Source organism: Parasteatoda tepidariorum, chromosome 6 (genome assembly GCF_982258835.1).
Source record: "Parasteatoda tepidariorum strain Cologne lab strain chromosome 6, Ptep-v5.0, whole genome shotgun sequence".
Classification (NCBI taxonomy): domain Eukaryota; kingdom Metazoa; phylum Arthropoda; class Arachnida; order Araneae; family Theridiidae; genus Parasteatoda; species Parasteatoda tepidariorum.
The window spans coordinates 37838208-37858222 of NC_141760.1; the positions used below are offsets into that span (position 1 = coordinate 37838208).

The following is a 20015-nucleotide window of genomic DNA, read 5'->3' on the forward strand; positions in this document are numbered from 1 at the left end:
TTACCATCTCGAACCCAACAAAACTGAATCCCTTTTCAGATTTAGCCTTATGTGAAAGATGCTTCTGTTCGGGAGTTAAATGTTCATTGAAGTAAACAGGCATTTCTGTGAACCTGGAGTTGACTTCGCAATTCGTAAGTTTACGATTTCTCAGTTTCTAGCTCATCACGTACAGATTTGGATTTAACTTGAACGATCATGGGTTTAGGTTTATCTTTACTAAAGCTGGGGACTCTGTGAGCGGTGATCAGACTTTCGGATATATTAGTATTTGCAACATTATCAATCTGGGATATTACTTGTTGTATGTCTTCATTTTCACATTCGGGTAAGTTATTTATTTCAAAGTTGGATCTTCGGGAATATTGCTTGAGCTCAATAACTGCTTCTATTAGTTCATTTATTTCCTTCTTTATTTCTGCGTTTCCTCGAGTTGGCTGATCATTCTTCGCTTGTAAAGTTTTGTTTACATTTTGTAGCTCTGTGATAGAATTTTTCAACTCTTGAATTACTTCACTGTTGAATTCAATTGAATGGGTTAAATCATTGAATTTGTTAGTTATTAACTCTTTTAGGTTCTTTATTTTGCTGTAATATATCCTCGAGAATGTCTGAGCTAGTTGCACTTTTCATTTTCGTTGGGTTTTCCTGTGGTTTTGAGCATAGTACGCAGGTCCACTTTTGTTTTTTATCAACAGTAAGTTTTCTAAAAGCTCTATCAGTGAAACCGCCACAATGAAAATGAGAAACAGAATTGTATTCACCTTTGCATGTTAATCCACCCGAGTCTTCGAGAATTGGTTCTGTACATGCTTTACACAAAATTTTTGACGAAGACATTGTTTGAAGCAATATTTATGTATAGAAAGCTTGCTTACTAAAACATTAGATTGATATTTTCAAATTTTTAATAATTATAAGTGAAATTAGATTTAAAACAATGGGTGGCGTGTAATTACTTAGGGTTGGAGTGCCTAAACTTAAATTTGCTAATCAATTTATGCAGGCGATATTTTAAGTTACGAAATCAAGCATAAAACTACTTTTTCGGATTAGATTCACTCCTTTTCAAAATGGATTTGAAATTTTCGATTCCGAAAATTTGGACGTTGCTGACACTCTAGAAAATATGTTCTTAACAGTTTAAGAGTTTGAGCGGTAGAAAGTTCGTCTCATGAATCCTAATTATACTTATTGCCTATTCTCTAAATAACTCACCTAACAAGCAAACAAAAAAACATTTTGCACATAATTACAAATCTATTTTATGCAAAAATAAGTTCATGCAAAAACAATTATTTATTGTTTTTCAATATTAATATTAATAAGTAGTAAAAAATTGAATTTAATTTATACATAATTTTACATCATTTTAATCTATATAGTATTAAATGCCGAAATCTAAAATTTGTCCATTAGCTCCTAAACTTTTTTTTTAAAAAACGACTTCTTTAAGATAGAGAAACACACAAAATGTAAAATTAGCTTTAAGGATTTCAAACTTTCAATCGCTCCTCTGCCAGAACAATTGTGACCATATTTTCCAAATTACGATAATTCCCTGTATTCCAAGGGTCAAGAATCCAAATTTTGAGGAAAATAAATATGTTTATTCAGAAAAACTAAATTTTTGTGCTTGAATCTGTAACTTCTAATATCTCTGCCCAAGATAATTTGTCATATGTAAGCTTAGTTTAAAATTGAATTCCAAAATGTGAAAATTTGATCATTGGGTAAAAAGTTATTAAGGGTGTTCTTTGTTTCTTTGAGCCATTTATGTGGTGACTATGTTGAAAAATTAATGCATCTCTCAGATGTAAATAAATATATTTTAAATCTATTCGAATAATTAAAGTTATTTTATTTTATAACTGGCGCTGAACAGCTGACCTTATTCTGAGTTTACGGCTATCAAAGTTCAACTCCGTATTCTTGTATTTTGAACCAAACCCAGAATAAAAAGGAACTACTGAATCAAGCATAGGGACAGACTAGCCTTCATTGAGAACATTTTGATGGAACTTACCCAAATTAGCGTTGCATGAAGAAGAAAACCACGATAACTTATCACAGTCAGCCCTACAGCAAGGCGATTTTTAACATATTAGTTGTATTTATTAGCTTAAAAATATGCATTATCCTTTTATATTAGTTTAGGAGAGTCTGCTTTTATTCAAATCGCGTCAAACTTATTGAATTTATTTCCATATTGAATTGCGTAAATTCTGCTCTTCACAATTTGGAATGGGGGCAAGGAACAAAAACCTTGTCCCTCCTTGGTTATGCTCTCCTAAATGCCAATTGCTCTGCAGGTACGCATCACTGCTGCTATGATGTATGAACTAAATATTGAACGTATGTACGGAATTGGTTTATCATTGTAATACGCATCAGGTGATAAAGGTTGCACGTATTGAAGATGTCTAGTATATACTAGAATAATACCTTCGTATACTTTGCAAATAAACAGTCCTTTTAAACTGGATGCATATGACTCAGGCTAATCTTGTAGTTTTTGTCGCTATTAGTCATTTAAACAGCAAATTTTAGCAGAAAAAACAGCAAATTTTACCAGAAAAAAAATTACAATTTTCTTAATGCAATTTATATTCGGACTGCATTTCTTATTGCAGAAATTATTACAACCATTTTAAAGTATTTATATGTTAACTTTAATGATTATAAAATTTAAAATCAATTGAAAAATATAATGTGTATGTCTTATGCATGTTAAAATATAATAATATGTCTTATGCATCATAAAAGCTTTTTTGTCTAATCAGTAATGCAAAAGATATTTCAATATTCTTTTCTTTTACACAACTTGATAGCGATTGTATGTGATGAAAAGAAAACAGTCATGAGATGGGTAATTTTATTAGAAAAAAAAACATAAGTCTGTTGACGACGCAAATTCAATTTTATTGTTTGCTGTCATGCACTATGACTTATGATCTTCGTTATTGCGTAATGCAATTAAAACAAATTCTTCATGTTTAGGTCTAAGAATCATGCATAATTAATTAGATCTTACAGTTCTGTTGCCATTAAGCAATCTTGGTGTTTCCGAAGCTTTTTGTGCTACATTTATCTATAAAAATATCTACTATCCATGCATTATATCTCTTACTATTTATATATTACATATTTCTATATGTTTTCTACATAAATATCTACAATTAATAAAAAACTTCTACAGCAAATAACACAAATATTTGCATTAAAAAGATAATCAGAAATGGTTTTGTTCATTTATTTAAGCATCAAATTCTGATATATTTTCATTTAAAAAAAGTAGAAGTTTATAAATAGTCTTCAAAATTTTTCTAAACATGCTGAGATTTCCTTAGTTGTTGAAAGTTCTGATTGACAATCACATTCCTTCATTTTAAAGAATTTTTTTTTTTACTATGTGAGCATAAAAAATAAAACAACTCTTTTTTCTTCCTTTATCATGCGTATGATCAAAGGCTTAGGATTGCATCCAAATAGCGTAACAGTTTTAATACTAGATAGCTTTTATAAGTGAATTGATCGAAACTAATTCAATATGACGACAGCTAGAAAATGAACTTCCCTCTTAACTTTATTTTATACTTCTCAATAAAATCTGTGTAGTCTTTGTTCTTATTTGAATCTTTTAGATAGCTGCAAACCAAAACTTATGTGCGTGAGTATATAGATTTTATGTTATAGAAATTTTTAATTTAAGAGGGCTTATATTCGCTATCAAATAAATGGTGTTAATAATAAAAAACCATTTTTTTTAAAATTTATTCTTTTGTATTTTTCAAGAGCAAAAATTTTTTATGCAAAAAATTTTTTTTTTCTTTCTTAGTGTTATAGGAGCTTGATATTGTTTAAAACAAACAAAGAGCAAACTACGTTTAAAAATTTTGGAAATTGAGCAAACGAAGCTAATATTCCCAAATCAGACATCAGGAAATGCGAAAACATATTATATTTTTTAATAATCAATTTCAAACTCTGCACTTTTTAATAATAAATTTCAAACTTGCTCACTTTTCAAATATCTCATTACTAAACAATGACCTTAAATTTCAAGTTTTATCTCACCCACCACATATTTCAAATTACCGTTTCTGAAATATTTGTACTCATGATTTAGCAAATGTAGTTCAGACATTATTATTTTTTTCCTCCTCTTTTTTTTCACTGAGGAAGGAAGCTCTCCAACGTAGCCGTTAAAGGTAAATTTTGCTTATTTTTGCTAAATTGCAATTTTATTTTACAAAAACACTGTTGATTTTTCTTTATGTTAGGACGTATTTTTCTGAATGAGAGAACATATTTCTTGTCTTTCCATTGCAGTATATACTTTCATATATTTTATCTTCTAAATTGCAGATTAATATAACTCTAGATGGAAATAATTATACTGCGCTTAACTTATAAATAATATTTTTAATTAAAATGCCAGTTCTAATGTTACTGTCAATTAAATTAATCTGGCTGGCTTTTTTAATAAATTCGACATACCTATGCATTATTATTTTTGTATACACTGCTCTATCAGTACTTTTGAAGAGCTATAAACTATAATATCATTCAAATTAATTTAACCATATCATTATGCAAATTAGTTCTTCTGAATTTGGGTTATTTAAGAGTATGGATCAAATTGAGCTGAAACATGGCTCAGTCTAACACCTCATTAATGTTGCAGCAAATTTTAATGTTATTATGATGGAAAAGTTTTGAACAAATAATACAGAAGTTCTACATTTTCTGTAATAGTGCCTTATAGCAAAATCATATTGACTGTTGCTGCTATAAGCAAAATATTCCGTTAAGCTTTCCGAACAATTTTTTAAATAATGGCATAATCATTCCTTTTGTGGATGCTTTGCATGCTCATTTAACTTACAATCAATAATTTATCTTAAAAAAATACTTAAACTGTTTAATTTTTCTTAAATTTTTAAAAAGTTGAAAAAATTTAAAATTTTTAAATCCCTAAGGCTTTTTTGTTTTAACATATTTTCAATCAAACGTTTTTTCTTAGTGCTTACAATATTAATTTTAAAAATTTTGTGCATTCATTTGTTGATATATCAATTAGAATATTTTTTATTGATTATTTTGTAAAAAAGTGGAAAAAAAAAGATTAAAAATTCCTGTAAGGTATATATAACATGTTGTAAAAATTGTAATACCTCATAAAATGCTTATTACATGCACAGTTTAAATAAGTGTATTATACTTAAGTTAAAAAAGTTTACTTCAAAGCTTTATCTTAAGTAGAAAAAATTCCTTTGGGATTGAATTAAGATTAAAAGTCAAAATTATCGTCGATGAGAAAAAGCACATTAAAGTCTGTCCGCTGAGCAAGTTTCTGTATTAGGACAATCTAAAAACATTCATAACTTTTTTTAAAAATGTAGATAGAGAGACGATTTTTTTTCAGTTCAGTTGAAATAGTTTGAAGTTTTATTATAAGCAATAAGAGAAATTCGATATATTGGTCATTTTTTGGGTACTGTGACCCCTTAACGGAATAAATTAGGACACATAATTTTCTGATATCCTATTGTATGAAATAAAAGACTAATTTCTCACGATAATCATTTCTTTAATTTTAGGTCCTCTCAATCAATTTTTAAATATAACAACCCATCTTAAAATTTGCATCTGAAACAATGGACGGAGTAAAAATAGGTTTGGGGATTTGGGATTATGTGATGTTCAGCTTAATGTTAATAATATCAGCTGCTATTGGTGTCTACTTTCGGTTCAGAGGGAACAAGCAAAAGACCACAGATGAGTATCTTCTGGCTGGCAAAGACATGCCTATTCTCCCAGTGGCTTTCTCCATCATGGCTTCATTCATGTCTGCAACGGCAATTATTGGTACTCCCATGGAAGTTTATTACTTTGGTATACAGATGGCTTACACTTGCGTATCATATATCATTGGAATGACAATATCTGCTTACACTACTCTTCCGGTGTATTTTGAAATGGGTGCTTCAACAATTTATGAGGTAAGATATAAAGCTATATTATTAAATTAACGCAGTTAGTTAATAATAATTAATAACTACAATTTATATCAATCTTACTGTAAAAAAGTGTTTTTTTTTTATTTTAAACTAAGGAAACATGAACTGTGTTTCGATACTTGAAAAAAAAATTCTGACAACTATTTTCCTTTCGATATGAATTACTTTTATTTTCTTTCTGTAATTGAGTTAGTGTCAAAATTTGTTTTTTAAATTAAACATGCATTATTAGAACTAGAATGCTTATCGGCATGATCTATAATGTTGATCAATATAGGCAATTGCTAAACGGCTAAAAAAATTACCTCTTTTTTACAAAAATGTATTTCCCTCCAAAATGATTTTTCATTTTTTTGCCTTTTTCTTTCTTTTACGAAATACGAAATCAGAGAGCGTAAAAAACATGGCACTTGATTAATTTATGAAATACATTTCGGATCTAAATGTTAAAAATCATTATTTTATGTTTTTGAATCTGTAGTCTGTAAAATCCCCCCAAAAAACATGTGAATAAAAATATTACCTTTAGTTCATTAAGAGCCTATTAGCCTCGACAGTAACGAAATGATATAAAACAAGGAAAACATGCTTTTAGGTAATCTAGTTAATAAATTGATAGTATAGGTTAAGTAATAAAGGACTTAGATAATCGAGTTATAATAGGACTCTAGTAATAAATATTTTTGTCAGTTCAAATAATTTTTCTTTTATGTCTGACATATTGTAGAATTTGGTTTTAGAAAAATTTTATTATGTTTTACTTTAGCAACGTAATATTGTTGCAGCAAATTTGAAAGATATTACGATAAAATGCATTCAAATAGGTAGAATGGTGTATTACGCTACCTTTTTCATTTATTTATAACTCTGATAACTTTTTATGTATTTATAACTCTGATCAAATGATTTTGAACTAAAAGGTCTCTATTAGTATTGCTTGATATTTAGTTTCGACAGTTTTGGTGAATGAGAATGTCTTATGCAATTGATTTTGCTTAGGTCTCCTTTACTGCTTCCTCTTTTTTAAGGTTCATGTACATAATCACGTGAAAGTGGGAGTTGATTTGTTTGTTTACATAAATCAACTATTTTATTGGAGAATATACAAAATCATTTTGTCATGAATAAGATTGTAGTTTTTTCGCATAAAATTCCCAGAAAACTTTTGTTTTGTTTTGATTTGTATGCAGATCAAGTAGCGGTAGCTGTCTTTCTTTCTTATTGTTCGGGAAAAATGCAATGAATTTACGTATTCTACTTCCCATTTCTATTACATTTTCACAAACAAAACATTTTTCACCCTCTTAGATGAAGAATTAAACTCCTTACAAATATCAATGATACAATGGCACCTTAATTTAATGTTATTTAATCCTCACATTGGTACTTTCTAGAGGGTATAGAGAAACGGAAAGTCATTTAAAAATGATTGGACTAGCATATAAGTATAAAGTAAAATTAAATTACTAAAAACATACATCTGTTTAAAGGAAAATCATTAATCTGAATTTGGTCTTCAGTTGTTTCGATGGAGTTATTAAATTTTTCCATTAAATGAAACATAAATATATCTAAATAAAGAAAGGCTTGATTTGTGAATTTGAGAAAATAAATTCACCTTAACAGAAATACTATGGTTTCAGTACTCTATATAATGGAATGTCCATGAGTACTACATTTAATGAAGTTTTAATCAGTGTCTATGAATTCTGTATTTTGACAATGAGGAAATTGCTTCTTTATAGAGCTGAAACGATTGTAGGTTTGTTAATGTGATATTATTTGTTCTCTTTTCATGTTGTTTTAGCTCTATTTAGCAATTAAGGTAGTTTTTAGGAAACAGAAGTTCCACAATTTTTCCATATAGCTGCAGTTTGTTATACTAGCCAGATTTATATGTATTATTTCTAAAACATTATCACAAAGTTCTTTATTTCAGTACGCAGAACGAAGATTTGGAAAACACACACGAACATTAACATCATCATCATTTATTTTACAAATGGTAAGTAAGCTGATAACAGTATATTTATATAACAGTATATTTATATAACAGTATATTAACATTATAGTAACATTATACATAACTATTTATTTATTTTATAAAATTACATTCAAACAGAAAGGATTTAGCCATTTTTTCGTGAATATCATGAAATGGATGACTTTGGTTTGAATAATATAAGATTCAAGTTGCTGTTTGAAAATTAATTGATTTGTAAAATTGTAAAAAACTGTAAAGATTCCGATTTAAATTACGATAAGAAGTATAGACACTTAGGGTGCCGGTACTTTCTACCTTAAAATTTCTTTTTACAGAAACATCTTACGGCACAAGAGATCTGACATAGCCTAATTTTTGTAATTTTTCTAGTAATAATTACTGTAAAATCTCCGAATCGCTCTAATTAAATAAATATTGCTATAAAAATTACGGTATAATATTTTAAAGAAGACGCACTTAAAATGTCAGTATTTTATACCGTAATTTGACCCTTAATTTTGATTGGTGTTGATAATTGTCAGAATGACTAAAGGGAAAAAAAACTGGTAACACTCCTTATAATGAGTTTTACAAAAATCTTATTACACTTTTTTTCTTACTGAAATAAAATAAAAAATTTACAAAACTTAAAATATCGGAAACTATGTTTTTCTAATAGATAAAAATGTAGAATTTTTTTTTTGTCAGAGATAATTGGAAAAACTCTGAGAAACATACTGTTATTATTAAAACAAAAATAAACAATGCCCTCTGAAACGCATTCTACAATGTTCATAGTTTATGCGAGAACAATATCACTCCCTTAAAATTTGGAATATTGACTTAAAACAGCTGTGCTCAATTTTTTCTCTTTCGTGTGACATTTAATGGCCGTGAAAAAATTATCATATGATTTGAGTAAAATTTTCTTTCAAATCTATGATAAAAATGGAAATAGTTCTTATTTCTATTATTAGTAATAACAGAATAAAGAAAAATACCAGCAAAAAGCGAATGAATAATGCACCGATAAAGAAATATGATCAAAACTACGAGAATATGGCAAAGTTTAATGTGTTTCTTGTTTCATGGGAACATAAAAAGATTTGATAATTTTTAAAAAAGCGGCCAAGTAATGATTTTGGTAAAATTTACCATAAAATATGATTTTTATAAATGTCAATAAAATTTGACAAGTGTGGTAACTTTTATCATGATACTTCAGAACATTGCATAAAAACCATTTTTCGATTCAATTTACTTTTTAGTTCTTCCTTTCCTACTAACTGTGTGGTTTTCGGAACTATAATTTTGAAAACTGGAATTTCCAGAAGAACCGTTATAATATGAACAGAAGAAACTTAACGATTGAGTTAAATACCATTTATTTGGGTATTATAGATCAGAATTATATTTTGTGTCACTTACCAGAAATATTATTACCCTACAGTACTGTAATTTAACCAACATTTTTTTCTCCCTGTATCAATAATATTCTGCCAAGCAACTACCATTTTGTTGTATTTTATACCTGAAAGAAATATTTGTTACATAACATTAATAAATGTATAATTAATAATTCCATTACATTTTGGATTTTTATAGATCTTGTTCATCCTTGTCGATTTTAGTAAAAAAGAAATTTGTTTTTATTGTTTAAAGATTATGTAACATCAGTATTGATAAAATTATAAAAATATTAACATGAATGTAATTCTTGTTTATAGATCCTGTTTATGTCTGTTGTTCTATATGCTCCGGCATTGGCATTGAGTGCTGTGACTAATATGTCTATGTGGGTGTCTATTGTTTCAGTTGGAGTTGTCTGTACATTTTACTGCACCATAGTAAGATATTAAGTACTAAAACAAATAGTTTGTAGAGTATAAGAGAATATTTCAAATGATTTTTAAATTTACTGTCCACAATAAACAAAATACATTTTTAGCTGCAATGAAGTCTTTTAACATCCAAACTAAAAACAGAATTTCCTCGCATTTTTTCCTGTTTTATAAATTAAGAAAAAAATCTTAACTTGTACAATGATAAAATTGTTCATTAGTAATATCCTGCTTTTACTAAAAAAACAAAAAAAAAACAAAAAATGGTTGCTTTTAAGTGCTATAAATTTTACCCAGTAAAAGTTTAATGTTGAGGATGAAGCTGTTAGTATATAACAAAACTGGAGGAAGGTTTAGATGATTTTGAAAATTCACACGATTAATAACATCTGCAACATTTACTATATAAATATAAAATAAGCTTTTAATTGAATATTTATATATTTGTTTTATGAAATTACATTCAGGCAGAAAGGATTTAGTCATTTTTTATATGTGAAAAACATGAATAAATAAACAGTTGATTTTTTAACTTAATGACTTTTTCCTTAAGGCCAACTATTTCACATGATGAAACTGTCCATAACAGTATATACCTATTAAACGTGCACACACATCTAAATCATGAGATAAAACACTTAATAACTATGTGTTTATTTTCTCCATATGCTTTTTTCTACCAACATAAATTGTGTGCTTAACTATTCTTTCAAACATAAATTTTAATTTATAGTTCACTAACATATCTGAAAAGTATCACCTTTTTTCATTTAACTTCAGGAAACTTTTCTTTCCACATTTTTCATATCAAGAGCTAAGACCTATTATAAAGGATTCAAGTTAATGGTTCAAATGATGAAATAAGTATTAAATTTAGTATTAAAGGATACATTAAGGACATCAAGTCTAGCAGCAATGATATTAGTTGAGAAAATAATAATAAAAAAAAGCATTATTTAGGTTTGAAATTGGGCTATTTTATTATCCCTTAAAATTAATTCTATTATCCCTTTTTAATGTCCCTTAAAATCTTAATATAATATTCTATTGTCGCCAAATCTTAATAACCTTGCAACATAAATAGCACGTTGATATATTAATTGAATGACAAAAACGACAGCAGACACTTAGTGACGAAAACATTTAGATTAACTCAGTTTGTTTCGGACATTACTTAGGCTAACAGAATATTAATGTTTTATATTATTGTTTAATATTAATGAATAACAAGTTTTTTTTCACTGATTATGTATCATATATTTATTTATTTGAACTGGAGTATTAGATAATGTTAGATCAAGTAATTACTGTTGTAGTTCATTTACATCATTTTCTCATATTTGATTCTTCTTCAGGGTGGAATGAAGGCTGTCTTGTGGACAGATGTGTTCCAAAGTTTTCTCATGTTCTTTGGAGTGATTGCAATTTTAATTAAAGGATGCATTGATGTCGGAATTGGAAATGCGATTCAAATAGCTAAAGATGGAGGGAGAATAGCACTTCCATCGTATGTATCTTTATACCAATCCAAAAGATTTCTTTTCTCTCTTTTTTTTGAGCTTCAATTTGGAGAAATAGTGTTTAGCGAATGTTATGATGCGTAGTATAAAAGGAGTATAAATGAATGACTTCTTTGTCATCACTGGAGATAAAAATCGAGGCTCTAATTCAATACTTATTGAGTATACTAAATCATGTAGCAATGTTATGTTAAAAATCATATTAATAGTTGTAGAGTTAAGAGAAAACAGTAAAATCCTTAACCTCCTAGCTTTGCTGCGGTTTTATAGTTTATTAAAATATGATTATGGTTCTATCATTTTGAAAATAATTTTTTTCTGCTTTTTTGAGAATCAATTTGGCGAGATGGTTCTTAGAGACATTTTATGAGGTATGTCTGATATTTTAAGAAATTTACTATCAGTTGTTTGAGGTCACGAGTTTGTCAAAAACTTCAGACTTATTGATGCTGCATATTTATTAACACAATTAAGAAATATGGCATAAAAAAGAGCATAAATGAATGTCTTCCTGGCCATCACTGGTAATAAAACCCAGGAATCTATCTCAATACTTATTGAGTACGCCAAATAATTATACAGCATTTTTAAATAAAAAATTATATTAATAGTTAAATCTAAAGTTCAGAAAATAGTAAACTCCTTAAAATGTTAGCTTTGTTGCGGTTTTATGGTTTTTGAAATTATGATTATTTCATTAAAATGTTCTATCATTTTAAATATTTATTTTAATGGCTGTTTATTAGATCTCTTTATATAAAAAGACATTTGTCCTTTCTGACTGACTGATTCAGCATTGCAAAACCTAAACTACTGAATCTCAAAACATGAAATTTGGATGGCTATATTTTACGTACAATGGCTATTTTTTATGACACAGGAATGATTCTTAATAAGGAATGAGTTTCTAAAGGGTTGTTAGAAAAACCATCGATTATGTCATTTTGTTAGGTTGTCTTAAGTATTAATTTAAGTAGTGATAAATAATTATTTTACGTTAAGTTTTTACTCATATTTATTTTGTTAGGGAGTCTTAAGTGATAGTTTAAGCAGTGTTGAATAGTTAGTTTTACTTTAATTATTTATTACTTATTTAGAATATTTTTGAACTTATTTAGAAACAAAAACTTAGTTACGAAGTAATTATTCAGATTTATTTTCCATCTTCTCAAAAATTCCTGTAAAATTTTTAAATATAAACGGTACTATGGAGCAGTATGCTGTCATACCAGTAATTAGTGACGGAGCTTGCCTTTTTCCAGCAATAGCATAAATATAAAGTACGATAGTTGTACTGTTACCTTTCTAATTAAATTTTCATTTACCCCATGATCGATAACGCGAACTCGGTAACAGTGTCACCTAGTTTCAAAATAAAATTGAGAAATATATTCAAAACAGTTATAATTTTTAAAAATTTTTTAAAACCTAAATTCTGTAAATATATGAACCATTACCAAGTGCCGAACAACCAGCCAATTTATACAAAGTAAAATCAGCACTTCTTACCATTTACTAAAAGCAGTTCTGTAATACCAGTAAAACTATAAACAGTACAATATACACTTTTCTTAAAATTTGGTAAAAACTAGAATTAAAAGTAAATTATCAGTTTAAAATCCAGCCTTCCAAAATTGAGCTTAAAGTTTTTAATAAAGTTTATTGCAAATCCAAGTTAAAAAGCAAAGTTGTTGCGACCTCCACCGGTGCTGCTGTTGAATCTCTCGGAGCAAGTTATTTACTCAGATTTGGATAGATAGTATTCAGATACTTGGATAGATCGGATGTACTCAGATAGATTGTATTCGAGGACCAGCTTGATTCCGGGTGTGGAACGAACTCTGTACCATAAAAGAACCTGACTCCGTAGCTTCGGTCCTACTCCTCTCACTAGTTAACTCATCGATCAGAGGTTCCGGGTCTGGCTCCACCACACAGCGGCTCTAGCTAAAGCAATCTTCTGTCGTCTCTGACTTAGTTAATCCAGCAGAGGCTCCGTCATACTCCCACCTGTCTTGTCTCTCCTCCACCACCTTTTTTAAACTCGGGCGGGCAACGTGGACGAATCCTTCTCCGACCTCTTTACTCCCACGCGTTGCAGCGCAGCACCAGCGAACGTCGCAACAACAATAAAGTTCAAACCAAAAACAGTCAAATTAAATACTTTAAAAGTGATAAGAACTATAACAAACAGATATTTACAACAAGCAACAAATTTTAGTTATGGCTCGAGAGGTGGGTGAGGAAGTAGTACAGGGCGCAGGTTAGCATGGGGATGAGTTTTCCATTTTATTTCAAGACAGAGATGAAAATAATTTTAATACTTGTGCTGCCTATTAAGTTGAAATGTCCCGAACTTATACTTATGGTGGTCTGTGTGATTCAGTGGCTGCCGGACTGATTTTAAATTGTTACTAAATCTCAACAATATCACGACATTTGATACATTACAAGATTTGACACATCACGAAATACCCGTGATATTTGACAATATCACGGGCATCTCTTGATTACTGTTAATACTGAAATCAAAGTATTTCCGCTTGAGCGACGCTGCAGACTACAGTTAGAACTAGATATTTATAATACAAATTGCTTCGCTACTACAAATTAACTATAATTTTTTTTAAAAATTCTTATCGAATTCATATTTTTTTTTGTTCTATCTTATTTTTAAATTGTTAATCAACAGCAGTGCTTTTGCTCTTGAATCTTAAAGTTACCAATTTTAGAATTAGAAAGTTTTTTTTTTCTCACGAAAAATTTTTTAAAGGGAAAAAACTTATTCATTGCATTTATTTTACTTCAGCAAGGAAATAAATTTTAATTATACGATAAAATGAAATTAAAATAAATAAATCGTATCAGTTTGCAAAAAAAAAGAAAAGGACTCAGCAAAATATAATACGCCCTTCTGCATTATGGTGCAATACTTTGGGTAATAAAATTCAGTGAAAAATCTTTTAAAATAAAATAAAAATCGCGATACTGTTTTAAAAAAAACCAGAATAATAAAATAGAAAAAATTATAAAAATAAGAAATACTTTATGTTTCTATTTTATACCATAAATAATTTGCATCAGACACCAATGAAAAACAACTTGTTCTAGTCACATCGACAACAAGAAAATTTTCAACAATCTATATTATATAAAACGCTAATACGTACGTATGTATCAATAAAACCGATGATATTTCTTTTCTCGCGCTGGCAGCAGTTTTCATTTTTAATTGATTGGATTCGGCGGGCAAGAGCACGTAGTGAGCAACCAGATAACAATAACCAGAGTGAGCATTATCAGGTTGTTCAATTCAGATTCATGCACTAAAAACATGACAATATTTAATTTAAACTCAATTAGGAATTAATTAATTAATTGAAGTGAGAATGCTTTAAAAGGCCGCTGTTGAATTGATATTTTTCTACTGGGAGCTACCTAAACGTCTAAAAAACGTTTAAGTGTTTGTATTGAATGCATTGAATTTTTTTATATTTCGCGTTTATTTATGCATTGAATTTTCACGCTTTCAAATGCAGAATATTAATGAAGCAATATTTGATAATTTATTTTGCTAATATGTTTCTTATTTAGCTAATGTTTTGATTTTTTCACCATGTACAATCTAAATAGCTAACATACTTTTTTAAAAGCCAATAAGAACATTGGTAGAATTCTTCTACATAAGTACAATACTATGTCTTTGATGATAAAATACTATGTCTTTGATGATAAAATACTATGTCTTTGATGATAAAATACTATGTCTTTGATGATAAAATACTATGTCTTTGATGATAAAATACTATGTCTTTGATGATAATATATTATGTCTTTGTGCTAGAACATTGTGTTCATTGGCGAGCGAGCGCAGCGAGCCACGGTTCACGGCGTGAACCACATAGGATTGCGTAGCAATTCTCGGGGGTTGGCGAGCGTTAGCGAGCAGGGGGCGGAGCCTCCTAGTTATTATTAATAATATTGAAAATAAAATACTAAGACAGCGAAAGAAACTTTCCAGCAATTATTATTAATAGTATTGAGACTAAAATACTAAGATAGCGAAAGAAAAAACTTTTTGCAGCATCATGGACCTTATTTTGAGTAAAACTAAGCTTAAAATGCAAATAATTTAGGAATTCGCTATGTGATTTGCATCACACATAATTTATAAGAATCACCATCAAAAACATCTTCCTTGGATCGCATCTAAGACATACAAAATTTCCAACAATTATTTAATAATAATACTAAAAAAAGAGAAAGAAAAAAGCAGAGAAAACTAGTGAAGAGTATTTTTGACATTATTTATGAACCACTAGCAATGTCATAAATAAAGAAATATGGAAATGATTAAAGAAATTCTGCCCATCATAACGATCTGAAATTTGCTCCCTCCAACAAAGGTGAACTTCCTTTATTATCTGTAATTTACAGCGAGATTATAAAAGGGATAAAGTTTAACATTATTTTCTTGAAAAATTAAGTATTATCTCTCGTGTATTCTTTTTAGCAATTAATCATATATATATTTAAACTTAAGTAGATTGGTCTAATTGTTTAGAAGTTATTAAGGTTTAATATTTGAGCCTAACAATTTACACATCCGAGATTACTATCCATTCCAATGTTTTTTTAAATACAATATGTTTTACGCTACATTGAGGAAGACTGTATTCACATTTATAGAACTATTTGTTTTTAAATTACGGGAGCTAAAATTTTCTCTTCCTTCAAATAGCTCATGAGAGTTGAAAAAATTCTCCTTTAGAGGATGGGCAAATTTCTAATATCTACATTGGGTCTAAAAAAATTTCACATTTATATATCGAATATAACTTCTCAGTTGAAACAGATTTAAATCAAGATATTAAAAATGGTGTAAAATATTTGATTTTGATTTCAGGTTTGATCTAAGTTTTTATAAACGATATACTGCATGGAATATTCTAATCCAAGGTGTTATCGTGGCTGTCTCATTGTTCAGTGCAAATCAAATACAAGTTCAAAGACTGCTGACACTAAAGAACATTAAGCGTTCAAGATGGTAAGTTGTCAAGATGTATACCTTATTTTTTTCTCCTGAAGACAAAAATAGTTCTTTGCTTTACATTATTATTTGAATGTTAGTGCAATATATTACAAATTATTTACAGTGACAACAAAAAGAGGTTTTTGCTTTGCATTATTATTTGAATGTTAGTGCAATACATAACAAATTACTTAAATTGCGTGTTCAAAAGAAAGATGATAAAAGTTGAAAATATAGCAATAAAAAAAGTGCGCATGTAATGAAAAAAAATCCTGTTAGGGGTTATCGAAATTCTACAGTAATTACAATTAATTCATATTTGGGAATTATATTCTACTGCCTGTAGAAAGACAAGAAACAAAGGATTTTGAGGACCGAATGATTGATATTTTTTATTTGCCATCGCTTGTGATTTTTTTCTTCCAAATTCAATAGAAAATTACTTGTTTTATCAATGTTTCAATATAAAAAATAATGATGCTTTTAATGGTTTTATATTGTTTAAAAAACCTGTTTAAAAACATGTTACATATTGTTTAAAAACATTTTTAACAAACTCAAAATTAGTTTTAACATTTTCCGATTTAACAAAATAACGTTTTGGATTTTAATATTACAGTCTTTTTTAATTCTTGATAAGTTAATAAAACAACATAATATCTCCGAAAAATACTTATAACTGAAAAAGAATCAGATAATTTTTTTTTATTGCTTTCGATTTTTTCTTACATTATGAAGTTGGAAAGATTGAACATTATTAACTTACTAGTAATATATATTTTTTTAATATAAATAATTTAGGAATCGAGTAGCTGCATATATTAGATTAAAAATCATTACCTGAATTGCAGAAGCAATGACATTGCAACCATTAAGTATTATAATATATGGTGAAAGGAGTCCATCGCAGATAACCGTTGCTAATAAACCAGTTTACGCGAGCTCACTTAAAGAATGATAGATGCGTCTAGAAGAAAGCAATGTGCAACATTTTATTGGCAATCAGCCATTGATGATTACTCTTGGGCAGTTGTGGTGGTACTGTTTCGTATCTTAGATAAAGTGTTACGTAAATGCCACTAGTTGTCCAGTCGATTAACTAACAATTTCAACAGCATTAGCAATGAAATAATTTGAAATCAGGGTGTTTGATTGCCCTGGGTCTTAACAAATCCGAAATCAATGCCCTATCTCAACGAAAACTTTTACACCATTTGTAAATAGCCATTTGCCCTATATTCACCATAAAGCACCATCTATCCACTATTCAACATAAAGTACCATCATTTTATAAAAAATGCCCGATTACGCTCCTCCCCTTCTGCCATTTAGATTCTTATAAGAATGCATTGTTCTATTTCTGGGGCACCCATCGTTAGTACGACTTTACATTCATTTTAAATGTTCTCACATGATCTACTCAGTCAGTTATATGTGATATCTTATGCACTCCTCTTTTTTTATAATCCCGTATGAAATTGATGCTATATCTGCTATATTTTTGATAGTGTCATACGTATTCAATTTTCATTTAGGCAATCTAAGTATAATATCGATTTTTATCTCAAAGAGTTTCTTTTTACTTTCTAGGGCTTTATTTTCGAGCTATCCCATATCTATTGCTCTATACTTAATGATTTGCTTCGTGGGTGTAGTACTGTATGCTTATTTTTCTAAGTGTGATCCATTGTCACCACCAAACAATCCAATTTACAAAGGAGACCAAGTAAGAAAAAATATCAAAACATAAATTTTTTTCAAAATATTTTTGTTAAAATATATTTAGAAATATACTATCACACGAGTAAATTTGGAGTTAATTTTAAGCTTGGTATTATGCTTAATTGCAGGTAAGCTTTGCAAAGGAGTGAATGATTAGGTAGCTATGGATAATATAAATAGACAATAAACATATCATTAAGAACAGAACATTCCAGAAATATTTCTCATAAAATTCTTGTTATATTAGTTATTTTGTGATTAAAATATTTGCAATTAAGAAAAAAAATTAAATAAAAATACTTGCAATTAACGTCACTACACAACAACATTTTCATAAAAACTTTTTTTCTATTGCTACACTTATACAAATATTCTTATGGACGTCTCTGAAATATTAAAGGCGTCTTTAGGATATTGACAGTATGTTTTATTTACTATTGAAGTAATGTAAAACTCTTTATCCTAAAAAACTATTGTAGTACCATGCATTTAGTAGATAGGTATGTATTTTGATCTGATAAGCTATGATGCACTATATATAGATTCGATATTGTGCCATACTTCATCTTCATCTTCAAGCTTCATCTTCAGGATATCGAACATCCATCTTTCTGGCTTTAGCCGATTATTAAAATCCTCACACATAATTACATGCAGAAGCAGGAAGTTTTAAGGCGAAAGAAAACTCACTGCATAAGGGAAAATGAAACTTATCAAAATAAATAAATTTTTATTTAGCATGGGGACTGAAGCAGAGGACGAATGCCCAGAGGCTGTATGCTAAATAAAAAAAGATGATGCAATAAACACAAATTATAAAGAGTAAGTAATCTTTACTGTAAAAAATCTTACGATAAATTCTTAAATCAACCAAAAGACGAGTCGGGCTAATGAATTTGTTAGAAATGACATTGTCCCTAGTCCGGGTATTTTCACTTAGCAGACGTATTTAGGTTCCGATCTTGCATTCTATTATGAAGGTTGTTATGAAGCTAAGTTCTATTACTAATTAGAGTAGGGACTATTGTTGCAAGTTTTTGAAATGTCTTGATTTAAAATAAAATATTAGATTGAAATGAATATTGTAAAAGATTTAAGAAAAAATAAATTGAAATTAAATCAAAAGCATTTTATGAATAACCAAGAAGTTTCGTTTCCAAGAGGCATTGTGAAAACAGTTTTGAGACAGTAGGATTGTTTTCAGGAGGTCATAATATAACTCTAAATATAAACATAAACAAATTTGTAAGTTAGACATTTTTTTTGTGCTATGTGGTACACATGTTGCTTTTTCTTTTTCGCTTAAAAGTTTCTTAAAGTATTTTTAGAGATTTATATCTAAGTGCAGACCATTTTTGAGCTTGATTGACAAGATGCTCGTCCCCAGATTCAAAAGCCATTCATTGAAAAATCAATCAGACGGATGACATTTAGTTACTCAAATATTTGGAATATTTTGATCGTTTGATAGATTACAGATATTTAGTTTAAAAAAAATCAACATACAATTAGTGAGATCTGAGCAACGATCCCTCATTTGTTAAATTCATTGATCTGTCTTTGTGAAGGACTGGAGTTTGATCCTCAGAGAAGGCTTAAAGCTCATCTAGTTTCTGACCAATGGGTACTAGATTGTCTAGGAAGTAAAAGTGAATTGTGCGCGTTGCTGACCACATTATTATAGTAATTTTGAAATTGCGAAGTCTTAACCTCCATGGATCTGAGGCCCATAACAATCCACAGCGAGAATGCTTGCCAAAACAAACAAGACAGCTGATAATTGCTATTGATTACTTGAGGAATTTGTTTGCAAGCGAATTAAACTTCACATGTGTGTGCAAATTCAATTATTTTCTCATTTAAGACATTTTGAATAGCACAAATTAACATTTT

General features: G+C 28.8%; 1 protein-coding gene across 5 annotated transcripts in view; it reads left to right on the plus strand.

The window, feature by feature from the left end:
* LOC107444052 (putative sodium-dependent multivitamin transporter) overlaps positions 1-20015 on the plus strand; it is a 31245-nt gene continuing 11230 nt past the window's right edge. Inside the window, exons 1-7 of one of the 5 annotated variants that reach the window (XM_016058106.5) lie at positions 1-134; positions 5604-6005; positions 7963-8028; positions 9735-9854; positions 11204-11355; positions 16275-16415; positions 17991-18126. In XM_016058106.5, coding sequence (XP_015913592.1) covers positions 5661-6005; positions 7963-8028; positions 9735-9854; positions 11204-11355; positions 16275-16415; positions 17991-18126 — 960 coding nt within the window. In that variant the 5' untranslated portion in view covers positions 1-134; positions 5604-5660. Of the gene's footprint in view, positions 329-3491; positions 3671-5603; positions 6006-7962; positions 8029-9734; positions 9855-11203; positions 11356-16274; positions 16416-17990; positions 18127-20015 lie in introns of those variants that run through there. The other 4 variants (XM_016058104.5, XM_016058103.5, XM_016058105.5 and 1 more) reach the window with 4 other exon arrangements.